The following is an 18,332-nucleotide window of genomic DNA, read 5'->3' as shown; positions in this document are numbered from 1 at the left end:
AGAAGATTGATTTTAGTAAATTTTATTTAAAGTATTTTAATTCTTATCCTCATTTAATCAGTACGATCTACCCCCTAAACACGATAATTGATACTTTAAACGATTGAGCTATCATGAAACACGCCTTTCTTAAATGATACTAACGATGGTTTTTTTTATATCGATAAGGTTAGATGCTGCCTATCTCCTGAAGTCGTCGTGGTCAAGCTACGAAATTTTGCTGACTTCTTGCTTCATGCTAAAGATCTTCTAGATCATACTATAATCTAATACTATCCATCAATGCTACGGTTCACAATATCATTCACTACTAGCTTCTAGGTACTTGTTTCTAAGATTTTTATGATATTGGAATGCAAATCACCATTTTTAGTGATTTTGGTATGCTGGACACAAGAATTTTTTCGACCCTAGAATGTGAATATAGTGCATAGATTTTCTAGTTTATATAAATGTGCTTCTCAACTGTAATACGTTCAACTAGAGGTAATCATACATGGAAAACTTTGAGCAAAACTAACAAAAACAATCATTCTAATTACATCAACCAACTGAATCGATGTTTCAAATAAGGTTCTTTGGAGGGAATCATCGTTGTGTTCAGTTTTAATTGCAATTAATCTACTGCAACAGCAGTAGAACCGAGCGCTGGATGCGCATTGGAATCTGTCGGAACTCCTCGTACAGTTCGTTTCGGAAGAAACGATTAATCGAGTACAACACCATTTGCTATCATTCGCACACAACCGGTTTCGGCCCCCGGCCGGAGGCTACCTTACATATCTCACCGAACAAGTCTTTTAGAATGGAAGCTTGTCGTCCCTGCTGTCCGTCGAGTGTAATTGTTGGAATGAAGGAGACGGCAGGCCGCAGAGCATGAGTGGCTTCTCCGTGCAGCTTGAGTAGTTCCGCCCCGTGGAGACTGTCATAACATTTCTGGATCGATTCAATTTCAACCGCATGTTCTTTGGCACACCGATAGAAAGCATCCTTCGGTATCATATTATCACGAATCATGCACGCAACCATGTTCAGGCGCGTTCTGGCATCGTGGACAGCTTCGACCACACACGCGTGAATGATGTTTGCTTCGCATTCGATGGGACCATGCTGGCAGTCAAAGGCTAGAGAACCATCCGAGTTAGTACTGGTCTGGAAAACAAAAAAAAATATTACAACTAGTTATAAACGTGCTTTAAAACAATACATTTTGAAAATAAATTAAAAAATAATAAAAAAAACGAGAAATAAAATTAACTATGTGTATCGAGACACAATAGAAATCATTTGCTAGAATGCGCTTAAGCCATCGTCAAATCTGAGTTTATTGTCGCAGGTGCATAATCAGCTGAATTGCGGTAATTAAATACACCATGAAAAAATTTGTTCAATTCAACAACCGTTGGGTAACAAGTGCTGACACGCGTTTGTTAATTTATATCATTGAACCCTGAATTACTCTTTGTTATTAAAAATATGGCAGACATACCGTTGCTTTCCCGTAAGGTACAAATTGGATGTCTATTAAGCTAGGGGCGCGGACAAACGTTGGATGTAGTTGCTTAAGAATAAAATTTTTAGAATCAGGACAGAGGGCCTCGTAGAACACCATGACGTAGACAGGAGAATCCGATGGTCGAAGCGCTGAATCTTCCTGTAATGATAAAACACTCGATTATATTGAGCATCTATGATAATTTATTATCACTCGTACCTGTGCATCATTCGCTATACTCGGTGCATTCGAAAAACTTTTATAAAGAAGGATAAGTACAATCATGAAAATTAACAGATATACAATTCTCATCAATCGCTTTTGATACATTTTGCGTGTTATCAGGACTAGAATTTGGTGCGATGTAATGAAATCCTGCAGAGCTAGATTCGTTTTCGAGTTTTAAGTGCCTAACCAATCGTTTTCTAATCTGCTAATCTTTGATAGGTGTTCCACACAAAAAGATTATGTTATATCCTTCATCAGGTTTTTGGTGCTTTTCTACTCACTATACAGCGCTGACACAGCGTATAATGATAAGACTGGCGTGCGTCGGCAAACAACCACTATCGGAGACAAATGATACGAAATACCGAAGGGATGAACGAAATGTGTAATAAGTGTACAGAGTGGCCAGATAGCTTTTTTCAATTCACATTTAAAAATTATCGGAACCCAATGTACATTTTTTATGAAACAAAAAAAATTGAATTGCACCTGAAAAAACCTAAAAAACAATGCATTAAAAACTCGAATAATTTAAAATTTACCAGATTTTTTCTGGAACCAAATCATTACAAAAATTTTTCGGAATTACGACTAATTAACCAACTGTCAACATTCACTTTGAAATATATAGGGTAACAGAGGTATTTTTGCCCACTTCAGGATTGATTTTATTTTGGCCCACTTTATAAAAATATCCACCAAATATTGTAATATCTTTAAAACCCCCTTCCGCAATAGGTAATTTAATGTGATTAGCTTCAAATTGATGCAAAATGAGTTACTTAACATCGATAAAATCCGATTAAATCGATAAAGTTTGTTAGGAGGGCCAAAATATATGAAGCGGCCAAAATACCTCTGTTACCCTACAGTTTATTATAAAGTATTTTCTAAAATACTTTTTACTTTTTTCCCAAATTCTGGCAAAACTTTGCTGTGAAGCATTTATACAGTGTGAAGCATTTATACAGTAGAATTTCCAGCAAGGAACACAATTTGAATTTCTAGAGAAAATCAGATTACGACTACAACGAAAGTAATAACACATACTAACAGACAGAACATTCAAATTGGATTCTTTAATCATTTTAAAATTCATTTCAAACATTCCTTTGGTTGGGACAGTACTCGCATGTTACAGATTTATCTGTAATGTTGATTTGTAAACGTCCATGCGGATTTCATGGAGGATACAGATTGAATATTTAATTCAATGTCTACTTCTCATCCTCTAACGCAATACAAAATCGAACCATGTTTTGTTACGATATTTACATGCTTCTGGCCTGCCTCCACTTAATTTCGGGTGAAAATTACCAACACAATATAAAATAGCCTAGATGACTACAAGTTCATTTTACATCGGGCCCGATAATGAACATTTTAAATATTCCGTGCGAAAAACTAACAGAAAAGCATAAATATTACAGCAATGTGTATATCACAAACCAATAATTGGTTTCACGTACCTGTGAAGTCATGTTCCTGAACAACGTTGAGAAAAATAAATTGGTGCCTTCAAACATCGCTAAATTGTTGCCTTCAAACATTCATCATTGACAGTACAGCTGTATTGTTACAAACAAGCTTTAAAAAATCGAAGAACACATCTCAAACAATCATCTTTATACTTCAAAACTACACGGAAAAGCCAGTAATCGCAAAACAACTAAAATATTAGTTTTTTTTTAATTTGGTGCAACTGATCGATTGTTGTTCTAACTAAATGGTCGTTTTTGATTTATTGTGCTGGCAGTTTTGCAATGACACCCAGCAAAGACACGCATCACAAACGAGTAATGAAACGTTACAGTTGTGCAATGACGCGTATCCTAATCGGATAATGAGGTGTCACTCGTGCAACAATCCCAGCATAGTTACCTGTATGCATGAATATTATTTGCTCTTAAGACGCCTATTGCAATAAACATTTCCGTTCACCCCTTGAACAACGAAATTTTGCCTAAGTAGCTGCTTATAGCTTTATCATTAAATTCACAGATGATATAGAAATGCAACAAAAGATTAAAATTCCTAAGACAGAATTCATCAGCAAAATGTTCACAGGGCTTTAAGAATTTTTTTCTCTACCTGCAGAATGGTTTGCTGGAAAAGCTTTTTTGATTCCGTTTTCAAGAATGTTGCTGATAAGCCCAATGCTACAGATGAACTTTACAAAATAAAAATACAAATCGTACCACTTCCCTTCGGCAATCAAGCGTTTTTAATTACATTGGTTTTTAATTACATTGGCATGAACTGTCCGAAAATACATTACTCGCAGATGAAATTGAAACATTTATACTGTAAGAATATCTGTTTCATACAAGGAAAATTTGTTTTACAAATCACTTTTATATTCTGCAAATTTGGCCTTACATGGAAGGCCCATAGACTATTCAAAAAAACTTTCTTTTTCATCGAAGAGTCAACGAAAAGTGTTATGAAGAACTCCACATAGTATTAGTGAGAATATGAATTATACGAGAAAGACAACATAACACCACTAGGTGGATTCGAACAGGTTTTTATAACAATAAGTAAACCTACTGTCAACATCCATTTTGAAGAAGAATTCCAAGCACCAATCTAGTATTGATTACATCGATTACATCGGACGATAAGAAAAACGAAAGCGCATTTGAAGAATGCCGCGGAAAGAAGGTTGGAGAATATATTGTTTACCAAATAAAACATTTTCACCGTACAGCGTTTCATGGAAAAGCTGATCGCAGATTTTGGTTTTCAGAGAAATCACGAATCGATAATTTGAATGGAAAAAATTTGGCTTTACCTCCAAAATTTATGCTAGGTGCACATAACCATTTTTACTTAAGTTTACGTTTCGTCTTCGACTCATCAGTGCGTCAGCAGATTATGTTGAACTAAAAAGTAAAAATAAGTAAAAATGGTTATGTGCACCTAGCTTAAATTGGGGGTAAAGCAAACTTTTTCCCCTTCAAATTTCCACAATCTGTACGGCCAGTAAGCCGAAACATGTTTCGTTCGAGACGTCTGTTTAGACGTTACACTTCTTGTGTACAAAAAAAGTGTCTTGCAAATAGCATTAACTTTACGTCTGCTCAGCGGATTATGTTGATCCGGGGGTTTGCGTTAGCAGTTCAACATAATCTGCTGACGCACTGATGAGTCGAAGACGAAACGTAAACATAAGCACGAATCGATGCCGACGTACAGAAAGCAATCGAAAATGACGGAATCCAGCACCGGTTAAGGTTTGAGTTGGAATTTTGCGTGATGGTCCGAGAAAACCATATCCAGGATTGGGAAATATTTTCCAGAGTTCATTTCGAACTCAGGATTGCCGATCTCGAGCTCCATTGAGATCGCGGACAGAAGTATACTGGTTAAACTCAAGAACAAATGAGTTGAACTTGACCAGTGACTTTTTCAAACACTTGGCCAAATAGCCTGAAAGCGTATGTTCAAAATTCAACCTGGAAAAATTTTGGCTCTAGAATCGTAACACTAGACATAATCCTGTACATAAGGATTTGATATCAAATTTATCAGAATTTAAAAAAAATTGTTTTTCACCATATTCATTGAGATTTCGGCGATTTAGAACTTATTTTGCATTTTTTCTCCTCTTGATTTCTTGCGTAACTTATCTTTATTCCAAATTTTCCAACTTTTATCACTTAATATAGTTCTAATTTTTCCCCCGACACAGTTATTTTTTGAACTTCAGAACAAATCACGCGTTTTTTTTTCATAACAGCCAATAAGCCACCTGTCAACTTCCACTTTCGAAAGAAATTGCAGGCGAGCTATGAAAAATAGAGTGTTAAATTTAACACCAGACGAAAGAGAAAACTTTTCTCCGCCGTTTATTATTATGACTTACTCTCAGCGAGTGCCGAGTCATTCGAAATTACTCTTCAAAGCGAACACACACGTGACATCAAATAGACTACTATTAGGGTAACAGGCCCACTTTGTAAAAATATTCACCAAATGCTGTAATATCTTTGAAAACAACTTCCGCAATAGATAATTTAATGTGATTAGCTTCAAATTGATGCAACATGGGTTACTTAACATCGATTAAATCCATAAAGTTTGGTCGATAAAGTTAGGTGGGCCAAAATATATGAAGTGGCCAAAATACCTCTGTTACCCTAGATGGCTACCACAAACGAATTTATTTATCTTTGTGGCTGCTCTCAAGTATATTTTGATATATTTAAATTAGTTATTGGGTCTACAAATGAGTTTAAAGATCTTTTCCCCGAAATCACAAATTTCATTCGAACTTCTGTCCATCTCTTTCCATAACTTTTGCCCCTTTTCCGGGAGTTTTCCTAATTATTTTTCCAAAAAAAACTCTGTGAGCTTCAAAAACATGATAACGATCAATAAGCCGCCTATCAACTTTCACTTTGAAGAGAAATTCCGAAAGACTCGGTACTCGCTGAGAGTAAGTGATAATAATAAACGATAGACAAAAGTTTTCACTTTCGTCTGGTGTTAAAATTATACTCTATTTTCCATAGATTGCCTCAAATTTCTTTCAAAAGTGGATGTTGTATGGTGACTTATTATTATGATAAAAACACGTGATATTTATTTATTGAACCTTAGAAAAAAAATGGCACCACTGGTTATGACAGTCATGAAGTGAAAGTGCCGACTGCAGTGAAGTGCGCACTATTTTTTCATATGAGGGGCGATACTGTCTGAAATAATTTCATGACTGGGGCGAAACGTGCAAAAATAAACAAATCATTATCACATTTTCAAAATTATTCGTACCGGTTGTTTGTTTACATTATTTTTGTTTATGTTTTTTCGACGTCATCATTTCAAATGGGCTCAGATTCCAATAACAGATTCTCTCTGTTTACTGTTTATAACTCATCAATTTTCACGTTTATTTCCTAACTATTTGTTGAATGACACCCAAATGTTCATTCTGCAATCACTATCAATAATATAGACAAGTAGTTCTCAACTATTCTAGAACGCAGACTCCTTTTGAACCATTGTAGTTCTCGGCGGACTCCCACGTTTAAAATCTCCGCTGAAAATAGTATCAACAGAAAATGTTTGAAAAAAAATGACAACATGATCATTATGTAGTCTTAAAATCATTATTATATTGAATTAGAGGCAACACAACAACACGTACTGTTAGAAACAATTGCTGACAGGAAAAAAGTTGTTCATGAATCCATTTTTCTCGTGGCCAGAGTTGCAATTTGTCAGTCTTGTCAAATGACCTTGACAGACTAACTAAAATGATCGAAAACCGACTTTTAAAATGAGATACTTGGTAGTAGAAGTTACTTTTAGATAAAATTTGACAGTCGAGTAGTTATTTTTTATCGAGTAGCTAAATTCAAAGCTGTGAACCATTTCGCGGTTAATTTTAACTGTTGGTTTAAATCTGACACTCGAGCGGTCATTTTGATGTTGCCAAAATAACCTTGTTTGGAAGCAGGTTATTTTTGACAGATCGATGATTATTTTCCGACACTGAAAACAATCTTGGAAAGAAAATTCTAATATCAATTCTTCAGTTAAAATTATTTCCAGTGCAAAATAAACCCAAATAACTTCCTATCCGTCAAACTTTGAAATGGGCCGCAGTTTTAGTTGATTTTAACTACTCGACACAAATAACCCCTCAAGTGTCAGATTTTAACCATAAGTTAAAATTAACCGCAAAATGGATTACAGCCTAAGTAAAACTACGACCCGTTTCAAATTTAAACGGGTGGAAAGTTTTTTTTTTTTCTTTTTTTTTCATAAATACGTTTAACGGGTGGAAAGTTATTTTGGATTATTTTTCACTGAAAATAAAATGATGTCAAGATGTATCAGCAATACAAAAAACGTAAGGGCATATTCAGGAGTGTTCTAGTTCTAGATGCATAATTTATGTCAGTTTTAAAATTTAAATCTAGAAATTATAACGAAATAAACTGGCAGCCCCAGTAGCGTTTTATCTGTCCCACTTAGAAAAAAACGTTCAACGCTGGTCCTTCATTGGTCCAATACGTTGGATCATTGGTCCAATGAAAGTCCAATCAATCGTTCAACGGGAGGCCAACACGGGACCTTCGTTTGCCGATTTTGAAACGGCAAACGAAGGTCCCGTGTTGGCCTCCCGTTGAACGATTGATTGGACTTTCATTGGACCAATGATCCAACGTATTGGACCAATGAAGGACCAGCGTTGAACGTTTTTTTCTAAGTGGGTACGTTTGTTTCAGTTTCATTTACATTATAGACCACCCATATGAATCTTGCAGCTGCTGAATTTGCTCTAAGGAGATACTTACTTCGTGTGACGATGTATTGAAACCTTTTGTTAGGTATTTTTTTATGACTGAAAGTATAAAAAGAAATTACCCAGAAGAAATTTTAACCAAAGATCCGAAATAGGAATTTTTGCAGGACTTTTTTTCAGTATCGGAGAAGAACAAACAAACTGTACAAAATAACCAAGCTTTCGTGCAGGACTATTTTTGACAACGACAAAATAACTGCTCGACTTTCAAATTTTAACTAAAAGTTCAATTGAAAGATGGCTTTTTTGGTTATTTGTTGCTTTTAAAATATTTATTTCACGTCAACGGCCAACGTTTCGAAGGTTTATTACTTCATCTTCAGGGCAAATATAAATTTACATACATAAAATAGTCACAAATTACAATTTCAGAACCGATACGCACAATTTGAATGTTGCTTTCTCCGGTTTGTTGCTTTACCTATCAAATTGACTATCATTCTCCTTTTCTTCTATTTACACGTCTCCTGCTTTTTTGCTGTCTATCAATACACATCTCCCTCTTATTTTAATTTTTGCTCTACTGTTTGCCAAACTACTTGCAATATTTCAATGCTCAATCTGTGTGTGAGAAGTGTAAGTTTTGATTAAATTGATAAACTTAAATTAAAATAACACTAAACGTCGTATCTTGTTTTGTGCTTTTTGTAAAGATTAGTTGTTTCCCCATCTGTTATTTTTAATGTTGAAAGTTACTTGACGAAAAATATTTGTAGTCGTTGTAATTTTTTTGTATGTTGTTACTTGTGAATATAATTTGTGACTATTTTATGAATGTAAATTTATAGTGAGATGAAGGAATAAACCTTCAAAACGTTGACCGCTAACGTGAAATAAATATTTTAAAACAAACAAGTGACAAAAAAAAAACATCTCATAACATAACATAATTCCAATCAACTAAAAAAATTATTCGCGAGTTGATCCACATCCTTATTAAATAGTGGAGAAATGGAAGAGATTCCGCATCACACTTGCTTCCCGATTTTTAAAACATTTCTTCCACTGTACACTACCGGACCGAAGCTTTGCATTATATCATTCGGATATTTAATGAAAAATCTTACACAGTAGCATAATTTTTATTAAACGTTATATCGTTTTATTTCTGATATTTTTTCTTCTTTTTCCATATTTCAAAAAGAGTACATTTTCGCTTATACAATCTTCTTTTATACAAATGAATAGCTAATTGTGTGTGTGTGTGTGTGTTTTTCTTCTTTGCATTTCCTTCACTTTCATTCTTAGTTCTATTCTGCAGGCGATGACAGGGCCATTGTTTCCACGTGACCTATACATATATGATAGTTTTAGTAAATCGAAACCTTCTACAAAGTTTATAGATCTCCGAATCGAAACAGACATGGAATAGTAGTTTTCGTACCTTCCTGACCTGCATTACTGTGTCTCTCTCGCGCGCGCGTTTGTGCAATTCTTTCGTTCTGCTCGACAAAAAAGATTCATTTACTGAAGACATGAATTGCTTTTCGGGAAAAATATGTTCATTTTAGGAAGAAACCTTCTCGGGAGATCAGAGAAAGACAGAGCAGATAGTTTCAAGCACTTTCTCTGGCCTCGCAGAGGCTGAGGCTTACAAAATTAGTAAGGTTTCAATTTATCTACTTTACAAATAAATTATTCGTTTGCGTTGGCTTAACTAAATGCTTTAGTAATAGTAATATAATTGCTGTTGTTGCTGACTTGTCTTGTACAGACAAAACATCCGAATTAGGAATTTACGGTAGTTGATTAAAAAACTAAAAAATAATATTTAAAACAAAACAGATGGCTTAGTTTGCTGCGTGTTGCGTTTACAAAGTGGAGGAAGTTGAATTTAAACTATGTCTTATGCATTGGAAAATCATTTAGGAATCATTCAGCGTCTAGATTTACACATTTTATGCTAAATTAAAGTATAGGGCAAATCTACAGAAGACACATTTCCAATACAATGGTTGCGAATTCGATCTCATTTTAACTTTGTGTTTCTGTAGATCAGTATCTATTTTTATATTAAATTAAATTTAGCTTATACAGTAGCTTTTAGACTTCTGTGTCCGTCAGCTTTAAGATTATTTTCTTACTATTTAGATAACGAATGCAGCTTTCAATTGAGTTTCCAAAAATCGATCATCTCTGTTTTGTTGTTGTTGCGTACATATTTTTCTATTTAATTAATGATATAGTTTTCATGAAAATGGAGTTTTTGTTCGTTTTTTACAGTTTTTGTTCACACGATTGGTTGAAGCTTTTAGATTTTGTGTTTCACTTTCACTCAATTGCTTGGGGCCAATTGATTTTGCAAGAAAATGACTCGTTTTTTTTTCTATTTTCCTACAATTATTATAAACCTAGTCCGGATAAACAAAACTAATACATGAAATTATTCTTTTTTTGCGAACTATAAAAATTGTTTCATTTTTTTCGTCTATAAAACATGGGCACATCTGTTACTGCAGCAGTACAATGGTAAATAAGTTATCTTCAGCTTTTGGTACAAATTGGAAAAAAAACTTATTCGATAGTACATAAAACCGTTCTTTTTTAAACCGTTACTTTGAGAAGACGAAGAGAAGAGTTTTTTTTTTGCACAAAATCATACTGCTGGGTGCTTAAGCTTTGCTTGGAACTGAACACAATATTTGCCTATTATACCTTTTCTTTTCAGGTTATATACGGTTGTTGCTGATCGCTGAAAAGAGGCTTAACTTAAAGACTAACAAGCCTAATCATAGCTAACTTTTTTTTTCATTCATGATCTCTTTTAATGGTTTGTTTATCGCGTCACCTTTAACCCTTCATTCATGTGTTTTATGTTTTGTTCTAAACTCTTTCGTTGATTTTGATTTTTTTTGTTTAAACCTCAGACAAAAATTAGGGAAAATGCTTTCAAAACAGTTCGATTTTTCGTTCCGCATTCCGGGTAGATTCGCGGAGGTTTACACGGAAATACTAAATAACAAATTTGTGACATAGTTGGTTGAGGGTGACATCTATTGAGCGTGTATTTTGATATAAAAGGTCTGCTTTATGCACAGTTACAAAACTGATCACCGTTGCCATCGACTGCTTCGTCCTTTATTTTTCATCAGCACTGACACTTCTGGAACCGGAAATCGTTTTTGGATCGATGACGCTTATTTACATTTGTTCGTTAATGTAGCCTCCGAAGCTGCCCAATGCTCCAGTAGCTGCGGCCGCAACCACTCCATTTCCATTCGTCATACCTCCTAGTCCCGCCCCGAAACTAGTAAGAGCACTAAAGCTACCACCGCTTCCACCCCCACCAATCACCGATCCACTACTTCCGCCGCCTCCACCACCATGATAGGATGCTGCAGCCGCAGGCGTCTGGTTATAGCTGTTATAACCGTAGTACAACAAGTTTCATTCGAACGGCGTGTTGAACATGTGAATGTTCAGATCTTCGAAGGACGTTGCTCCGCTCTGATCCAGCATCTGCAGCATATCCGACAGCTCGTGACCCTGGCCAGGATGTTGCCCGGGGTGGTGTCCCGGATGGTGTACCTGGTGCGGATGGTGCTGACCGCCAGCAGCATGATGCGGATGATGTGGATGATGCTGCGGATGTGCGGTATGATGCCCGTGGTGCTGCTGACTGTGACCGTGCTGCAGGGCGGAATGATGTTGCTGCATGTGTTGAGCGTGCTCCGGAGGCATTTCCTGCTGCTGGCCGATGTGGGGCGCCGCCGTACCGACCGAGCTGTTACTACTGCTGCCGCCTCCGGCAGGACCCCCGGCGCTACTACTACTGGTCTGCATCGGTTCCGGTGCGGCCGGGTGGTGAGCCTGCCAACCGCTCCAGATAGCTGATTGGAGAGAAAAGAAATGGCGAACGATTTGTTAATCACTGCATGATTAATTTATTTAATATATTTTTTTATTTATTTAAATATTATTTTATCATTATTCATACAGTACACAAAATTCGGACATATCCAGGTATGAATTGAGGAGTGGACAAGGGAACGTAAGTTTGCATGCTTTCATTTAAGTATTGATCAAGAGGACAACCCTTTTACGAAGCAAAATTATGACTGTAGAATTCAAGGACAAAGTTTACAGCATGACTTGAACACTTAACATGATAGAAAAAACATTGTTTTCTTTATCTTTAAAGAAGATGAGGGATTACTTTAAGCACATTCCGAACCTGTTGAAACGGGACGAAGCCAACAGATGACAGGCAATGAAGAGAACCGGACTTCATGTCTTCAAGGTAAGTAAGGTGTATAATCGAAACGATAAACAGAACTGGATCGTAATGCACGACATAACGTACATTAAAGCGTACGCCAACCAGATCTTCGAACTGGAGTCTTTCTACGCTAAGTCCTGTCTAGATCGACAAATTTACCAAGAAGTACTTGATGAGGCAGGCGAATTGTGGTTGCGGTAAATTCAGCATGTCGCACATAACGACCGGCATCATCAACGACAGAATATGTAATGAAGAATACCTCCAGAAGCGTATGTTGCCCTTCCTCCGGTGCCACGAAGGTGACAATCTGTTTTGGCCGGATCTGATATCGTGTCATTACGCGAAACGGTTGATGGAGTGTTATGAAGCCAACGATGTTATTTTTGTGCCGAAGGAAGTTAATTCACCAAATTCACCAGAACTTCGGCCAATAGAATCAAAGGTCTTCAAACGTGATTTCAAGAAAGAGTGGAAGAAAAATACCGCTAGTATTGCCCAAAATTTGATAGGTAGCGTTAAGTCCAAGGTACGGGCATTTAGCCTAGGAAAGGAAGATAAATAAGCCAATTTTGCTAAAACATAACTGAATAATCCCTGATAGTTTCAAAAATATTTGACCAAGAAGTAACGATGAAACAAAAACAATCTCCCAAGTAGCAAATGTAACTTATTGAAATTTCAATAGGTTCTACAATTGTCTTAGAATTGTTTTTTAGGTTAGATAAGTTCAAAAAGATTTTTAAATATATTAAAACCGGTTGTGCAACTTATACCTGTTAAGTTTTACGGTAATACCGAAAAAATCACTATAGAACAATTTTAAGTATATCTAAAATAATTGTGCAGCAAATCACCAACTTGCCCACGTTGCACTAGTAGTTATAGAAGCTCTGCCAAAATATTCACATCGTCAAGTAAAAACGAAGTAACTAAAACAATTCTTCAACTTATCAAAAATTTTCCAAATGGCTGTCATAATTGTATCGGACTTAATATATGCCGAATTGGTTGTATAGTTCTTGTGAAGAAAAAAATAGTGAAATTATGTTCTCCACAAGGCAAAAACTGATAAGCCGAATTGAAAACCTCGCAGTAAAAACTATTTTGCTGCCGATTCCGCATTGTCTAGACTGCCTCATGAAATATTAGGTCAGTGTGTGCAGTTTTCTTCATTTTTAGAAAAACAATTCGAAACTTGCAAATAAGTTGTACCAGATTTATCTGCTTGAAATGAACGTAAAACTTGCCGACATGAGAATATTATCATAAAAGTTTCAGAAGTACAGCATTACATACGCAATGAAAACAAAAATCGATCAATTAATTTGTACTCGGTTATCATCTCGCGAAAAAAATGAACAGACCTGACATCACTTTTCAAAGATATTGAACGAAAAGTTACGTTCTTCATAGTTACTCTCATAGTTATATATTGCCGCTTGAGCAACTTGTTCTTGCAACTAAAGCACATGGGCTCACCAAAATAATACCTACAGTGCGTATCACAAATGTCGGATTCACTAAGATGAATGACTAAACTGTATTGTTGTTTAAGTCAACTAGTTTGTTTGAAAAAAAAACTAATTTGAGAAAAATAGAAACAAAAATTTCTCTTTTCAATATTTACATGTTTATATTTCCTTTTATTTAGGTAAAATAAATCATTACGTTGGGTGAACCATTTTCTTTTCAACACACTGTTACCCTCGATGCCATATTGGAAAATATTGAAGAAAAATTCATTTCAAGATTTTTCAGATTAGTTGATACATCAATATGTTTAAAATCGTCTGAAAAGGTGTATGAATGTTTGATAAGTTCCTTTTACATATTTAAAACACTCTCCCGATCATGTTCGTTGAAAAGAATAGATTGTTATTTTCATATAAATTGATGTGCAATCATCAAAACACGTACATTCAAAGGCGCTTGAAAAATTAAGCCGTACGAAGACATGTTTCACCATAAAAATGCAGTTCGTTGTCGATTTTCTATTTACTAAAACATAAAAGATCAATTTTACAATATGTAGTATTACCATTTATTTGTGTGCAGAATATTCTCAACGCTCCATGTTTGTGTTACGGGCAGTTGTATATAAAATCAAATGTGAAACTTATTCATTAGAAATTATGTTTGCTATGTTTTTGTAAATTGTGAATTAATGTTCGTGACAACGGAAGAACTTACAGATATGTTGCTCAACACAGAAAAATTGCGCTTTTTCCATAACACAACAGTTTCTACAATAGTAATTTGAACTAATTTGATTAATTGCACAACCTGTAGAAAAATACAGGACAGCAACTTAACGTGCTACTTGGGCTCCTCTACTTGTTTGAAAACTGTTTCATTTTCACTGCGTGCTAGTGCAATGTAATGTTTCTTGAGACGATAAACATCGTAAAAATTTGCACAGAGACAGGCAGAGCTCGCGATCGAGAATGATGCTCACGTTTATAACAGACAAATCTTTTCCAACTGGAAGTGTCAATATTGAGTATTTCAATAAAATTGGTGCCTGTGAGATCAGGTTATTGTATTACATTTTTGATGTCCATTTATAGAGCACAACAATCCACAAGACTTGATGATGATGCGATAGATTTCGAGAGCTGATCCGAGGTAGCTGCTTTACTTCGCTTTGTGCAGAACGGAAAACATCTTCTAAATTTGTAGGTTATAGTAATTAATGACCATAGAAACGTACTGCGGCTAAACTGGTTTTGGTTTTAGGTTTCGGAGGTAGAGATCTGAAATTCTAACACAAAACTCACATCAAGCTGGAAGAAGTCAATTCTGGTGAACAAGGTGGATCTTTCCGACCCATTGAGCTTTCTATGAGACATACGTGCCGCATGGGAACACTCGTGCCGACTTCATCCCATTGTCGGATAATTATTCTTTTCTATGGTATATGATAATGAACCCAGCCAAACATGCATTCTAAGTGCGCTTGCGTTCGTCTTTTTAGTTCTAAATAAGTATGTGCGAGATCCAGCAGTACGATATCTTTCTCATCTGCTGAATCTTATGAATTATTAATATTGTCGTTTATTTTGCCCCGGTTTTAACTTAAATTTTATGTAGATTTGACACTGTCGGTGGCGTTGGAGTCTCGACCATTCTCAGGCCCCTTTCTAGGTACGTGTCTCGTCTGTAGTATTTTTTTTTCAAGTATAACAAACCGCACGGAAAAATCATTCTACAGACCTTCAATATGAATCAGAACACGTCATTATCCAAACGAAGAAAAATCTATCACAATTGCATAATGGTATTTCGTCAAGCTTCTCAGAAAGCGATCCAATTAAAAAAAACTTTTTTAATCCACCTAGTGGTGTAATGATGCCTTTCTCATATTACTTATGTTCTGACAAGATTTTTTATCAAACTTGAATAAAATCAAAAACTTTCTTTGATAAAAACTACCATCACCTTTTCGATTTGTAAACAGCTATGTCAAGTTAATATAGATTTAAATGTGGCAACCCTGCACGCTATACAAAATTGAACAAAGCACACTGTGTGTTAGGCGGGTGCGTTTTCTTCTTCTTCCGTACCAGTACGCACCGATGCGTACCGATTTTGCATAATTTTGTATGACAGTTTGAAAGTTTTGATACTTATTGCCCAATAATTTCGGAACTGGAAGTCGGATCTGGATGAAATTGCGAAGTGACTTTTAAGACACTGAGAGCTTTGTTTTGAATCATGATTTGTGAAAACCGGATTAACCGTTGCTGAGAAATCGATGTGAGTTCCGATTTTGGAGCTTTTCTTCACTATTACCGGTGCGTTTGGAAGCAGAAACCGGGCACTAGTAGTCCCAAAGTAGATTTATATATCCACCAACTAACAAGGACTAACACGATACAACTAGATGAATTTACAGGTAAATTTTATATAAATGTGCCCCTTGTTTTGCCATCGCACAGTGGGGAAAAACGATAAAAAACGTGACTCTGCTCAATAATTTTATGAAAACATGAGCAAATATTTTCAAAATTAGTATTTCTTATGCAAATTTTTCTGTAGAATCGATTTATGATAGTTAGAAGATCCGCAAAATTCACTATCATGCCCGTTTTGCTCCAATTCCTCTTTTTTCTGGCTTTACTTTGAAAACTAACTGTGAAACTCAGGAAAAAATTCAATTCCACCAATCGGAAGGTATTCCTGACATGCTCATAAGTTAGATAAATGGATTGTTTTCAATGAGATTGACCGCAAACAACTGTATTCTGTTTTACCCCCAGTCATCTTCTTCCGTGAATTTACAGAAAAAAAAGTTCTACTGATACAATATGACCTACCAATATTGGTTCATATTACGTGCAAAACATCTATGATCCAATTAAACACAATGAGAATGACAGTACTAGCCTGTTTAACCCGTTTTACCCCAATTTAATTCATAAGTCGTATTTCTGGTTAAACTTACTTTCACATACCGAAAGCAGGCTGATTGCGGTTGATGAAAATCGATTGATATTACAAAGAAAGACCTGAAAATAGGATTACAAATGAATTCAATGTGGAGCAAAATTTTAAGACTAAGTAAAGGATAAATTGGGGTAAAACGGTAGAACAAGATTCGTGCGATCATTGAATTCATTTGTAATCCTATTTTCAGGTCTTTCTTTGTAATATCAATTGATTTTCATCAACCGCAATCAGCCTGCTTTTGGTATGCGAAAGAAAGTTTAACCAGAAATACGACTTATGAAATAAATTGGGGTAAAACGGGTTAAACAGGCTAGTACTGTCATTCCCTTTGTGTTTAATTGGATCACAGATGTTTTGCACGTATTATGAATCAATATCGATAGATCGCATTGGATCTGCTTTTGGATTGTAGATCATATTTCAACTGAATATTATAACTAGAAAAGAATTGGGGTAAAACGGTGCAACGAGTTTTCTGCTGTCAATAAAACTACATGCAATCGATTTGTTAGACTTTTTTTACATCGGAAACACTCTATTCGCTCTTCTGTAAGTTCTTCGGTTTCATGTTATATAGTTAAGCTTAAATACAACGCAGTATAAAAAGGGAACTTGGGGTAAAATGAACATGATAGCGTTTCGTGCGGTCCTTCTAAATACATGGAATCGATTTTACTGACCATTTTACACCAAAAAAGTGCTTGAATTACAGTGCGATTAGTAAAAATTTTCAATTTCATGTGTATTTTTTCACAAGCGATGCACAGTGGGGAAAAATGGACCAAAAACGCGACGATTTTTTGGAGGCATGATACAGCTGACCTATCATGCCTCCAAAAAATCGTCGCGTTTTTGGTCCATTTTTCCCCACTGTGCATCGCTTGTGAAAAAATACACATGAAATTGAGAATTTTTACTAATCGCACTGTAATTCCGGAACCGGAAATTCAATTTTCCGAGAAAATTGAATGCGCATTTTCTCATAGATTTGTACATATTGCCTTGTAATTCCGGAACCGGAAGTCGGACCGGGATAAAATTCAATAGCGATATATGGGACCATAAGACCATTCATTTGAATCCAAGTTTGTGAAAATCGGTTCAGCCATCTCTGAGAAAATCGAGTGACATTATTATAACACAGACATTTGCTCATTGCGTAGAGGCCTCGGTTCAAAAGTCGGTTTTCACAGTGATTGTATAGCCTTTCTATATGAGGAAAAAAGGCAAAACTGGGCGCGCTTCTTTCAGGGAATGTGTCTATTGAACAATCCAATCAGCGTGGTCACCACGAGATAGCGTTATGGTGATTGTTTTGACATATCCCATGTATTTAGAAAAATTTTTGACGAATTTTTCAATTTACTTGAGTTTAAAAGAATGCAGATGGCAAAACCTTACAAATATGGGTAAGAAAAACGATTATTCACGTGTTGTCATCAAATATATGATTTCAATTTGTCCTATACTCTTGACAATCTCGGATGAAATTTGAAATTTTCAGTTCACATACAGATTTGATTTAGATGGTAAAACATGAGTAAATAGACTAGTCATAAAACTTTTGATCATAATTTATCAATTAATCTCAAAATCCAACCCAAAAATCAAAGAATATCCCA

At 35.6% G+C, this 18,332-nt stretch overlaps 2 protein-coding genes across 13 annotated transcripts in view; both read right to left on the bottom strand.

The window, feature by feature from the left end:
* Positions 1-6: 6 nt before the first annotated feature.
* LOC131431018 (GILT-like protein 3) lies at positions 7-2,100 on the bottom strand. The gene is made up of 3 exons (XM_058596417.1): positions 1,715-2,100; positions 1,490-1,654; positions 7-1,152 (listed from the first exon to the last, which is right to left on the bottom strand). The coding sequence occupies exons 1-3, from the start codon at positions 1,823-1,825 to the stop codon at positions 733-735; spliced, it is 696 nt and encodes a 231-aa protein (XP_058452400.1). The 5' UTR covers positions 1,826-2,100; the 3' UTR covers positions 7-732.
* Positions 2,101-10,650: 8,550 nt separating this feature from the next.
* Positions 10,651-18,332, bottom strand: part of LOC131431016 (aryl hydrocarbon receptor nuclear translocator homolog) — a 428,078-nt gene continuing 420,396 nt past the window's right edge. For all 12 annotated transcript variants that reach the window (XM_058596415.1, XM_058596414.1, XM_058596413.1 and 9 more), the window contains exon 13: positions 10,651-11,869. In XM_058596415.1, coding sequence (XP_058452398.1) covers positions 11,427-11,869 — 443 coding nt within the window. In that variant the 3' untranslated portion in view covers positions 10,651-11,426. The remainder of the gene's footprint in view (positions 11,870-18,332) is intronic.

This window comes from Malaya genurostris, chromosome 2, assembly GCF_030247185.1.
Source record: "Malaya genurostris strain Urasoe2022 chromosome 2, Malgen_1.1, whole genome shotgun sequence".
In the NCBI taxonomy this organism is placed as follows: Eukaryota; Metazoa; Arthropoda; class Insecta; order Diptera; family Culicidae; genus Malaya; species Malaya genurostris.
This window is presented reverse-complemented; position numbering and strand designations above follow the sequence as displayed.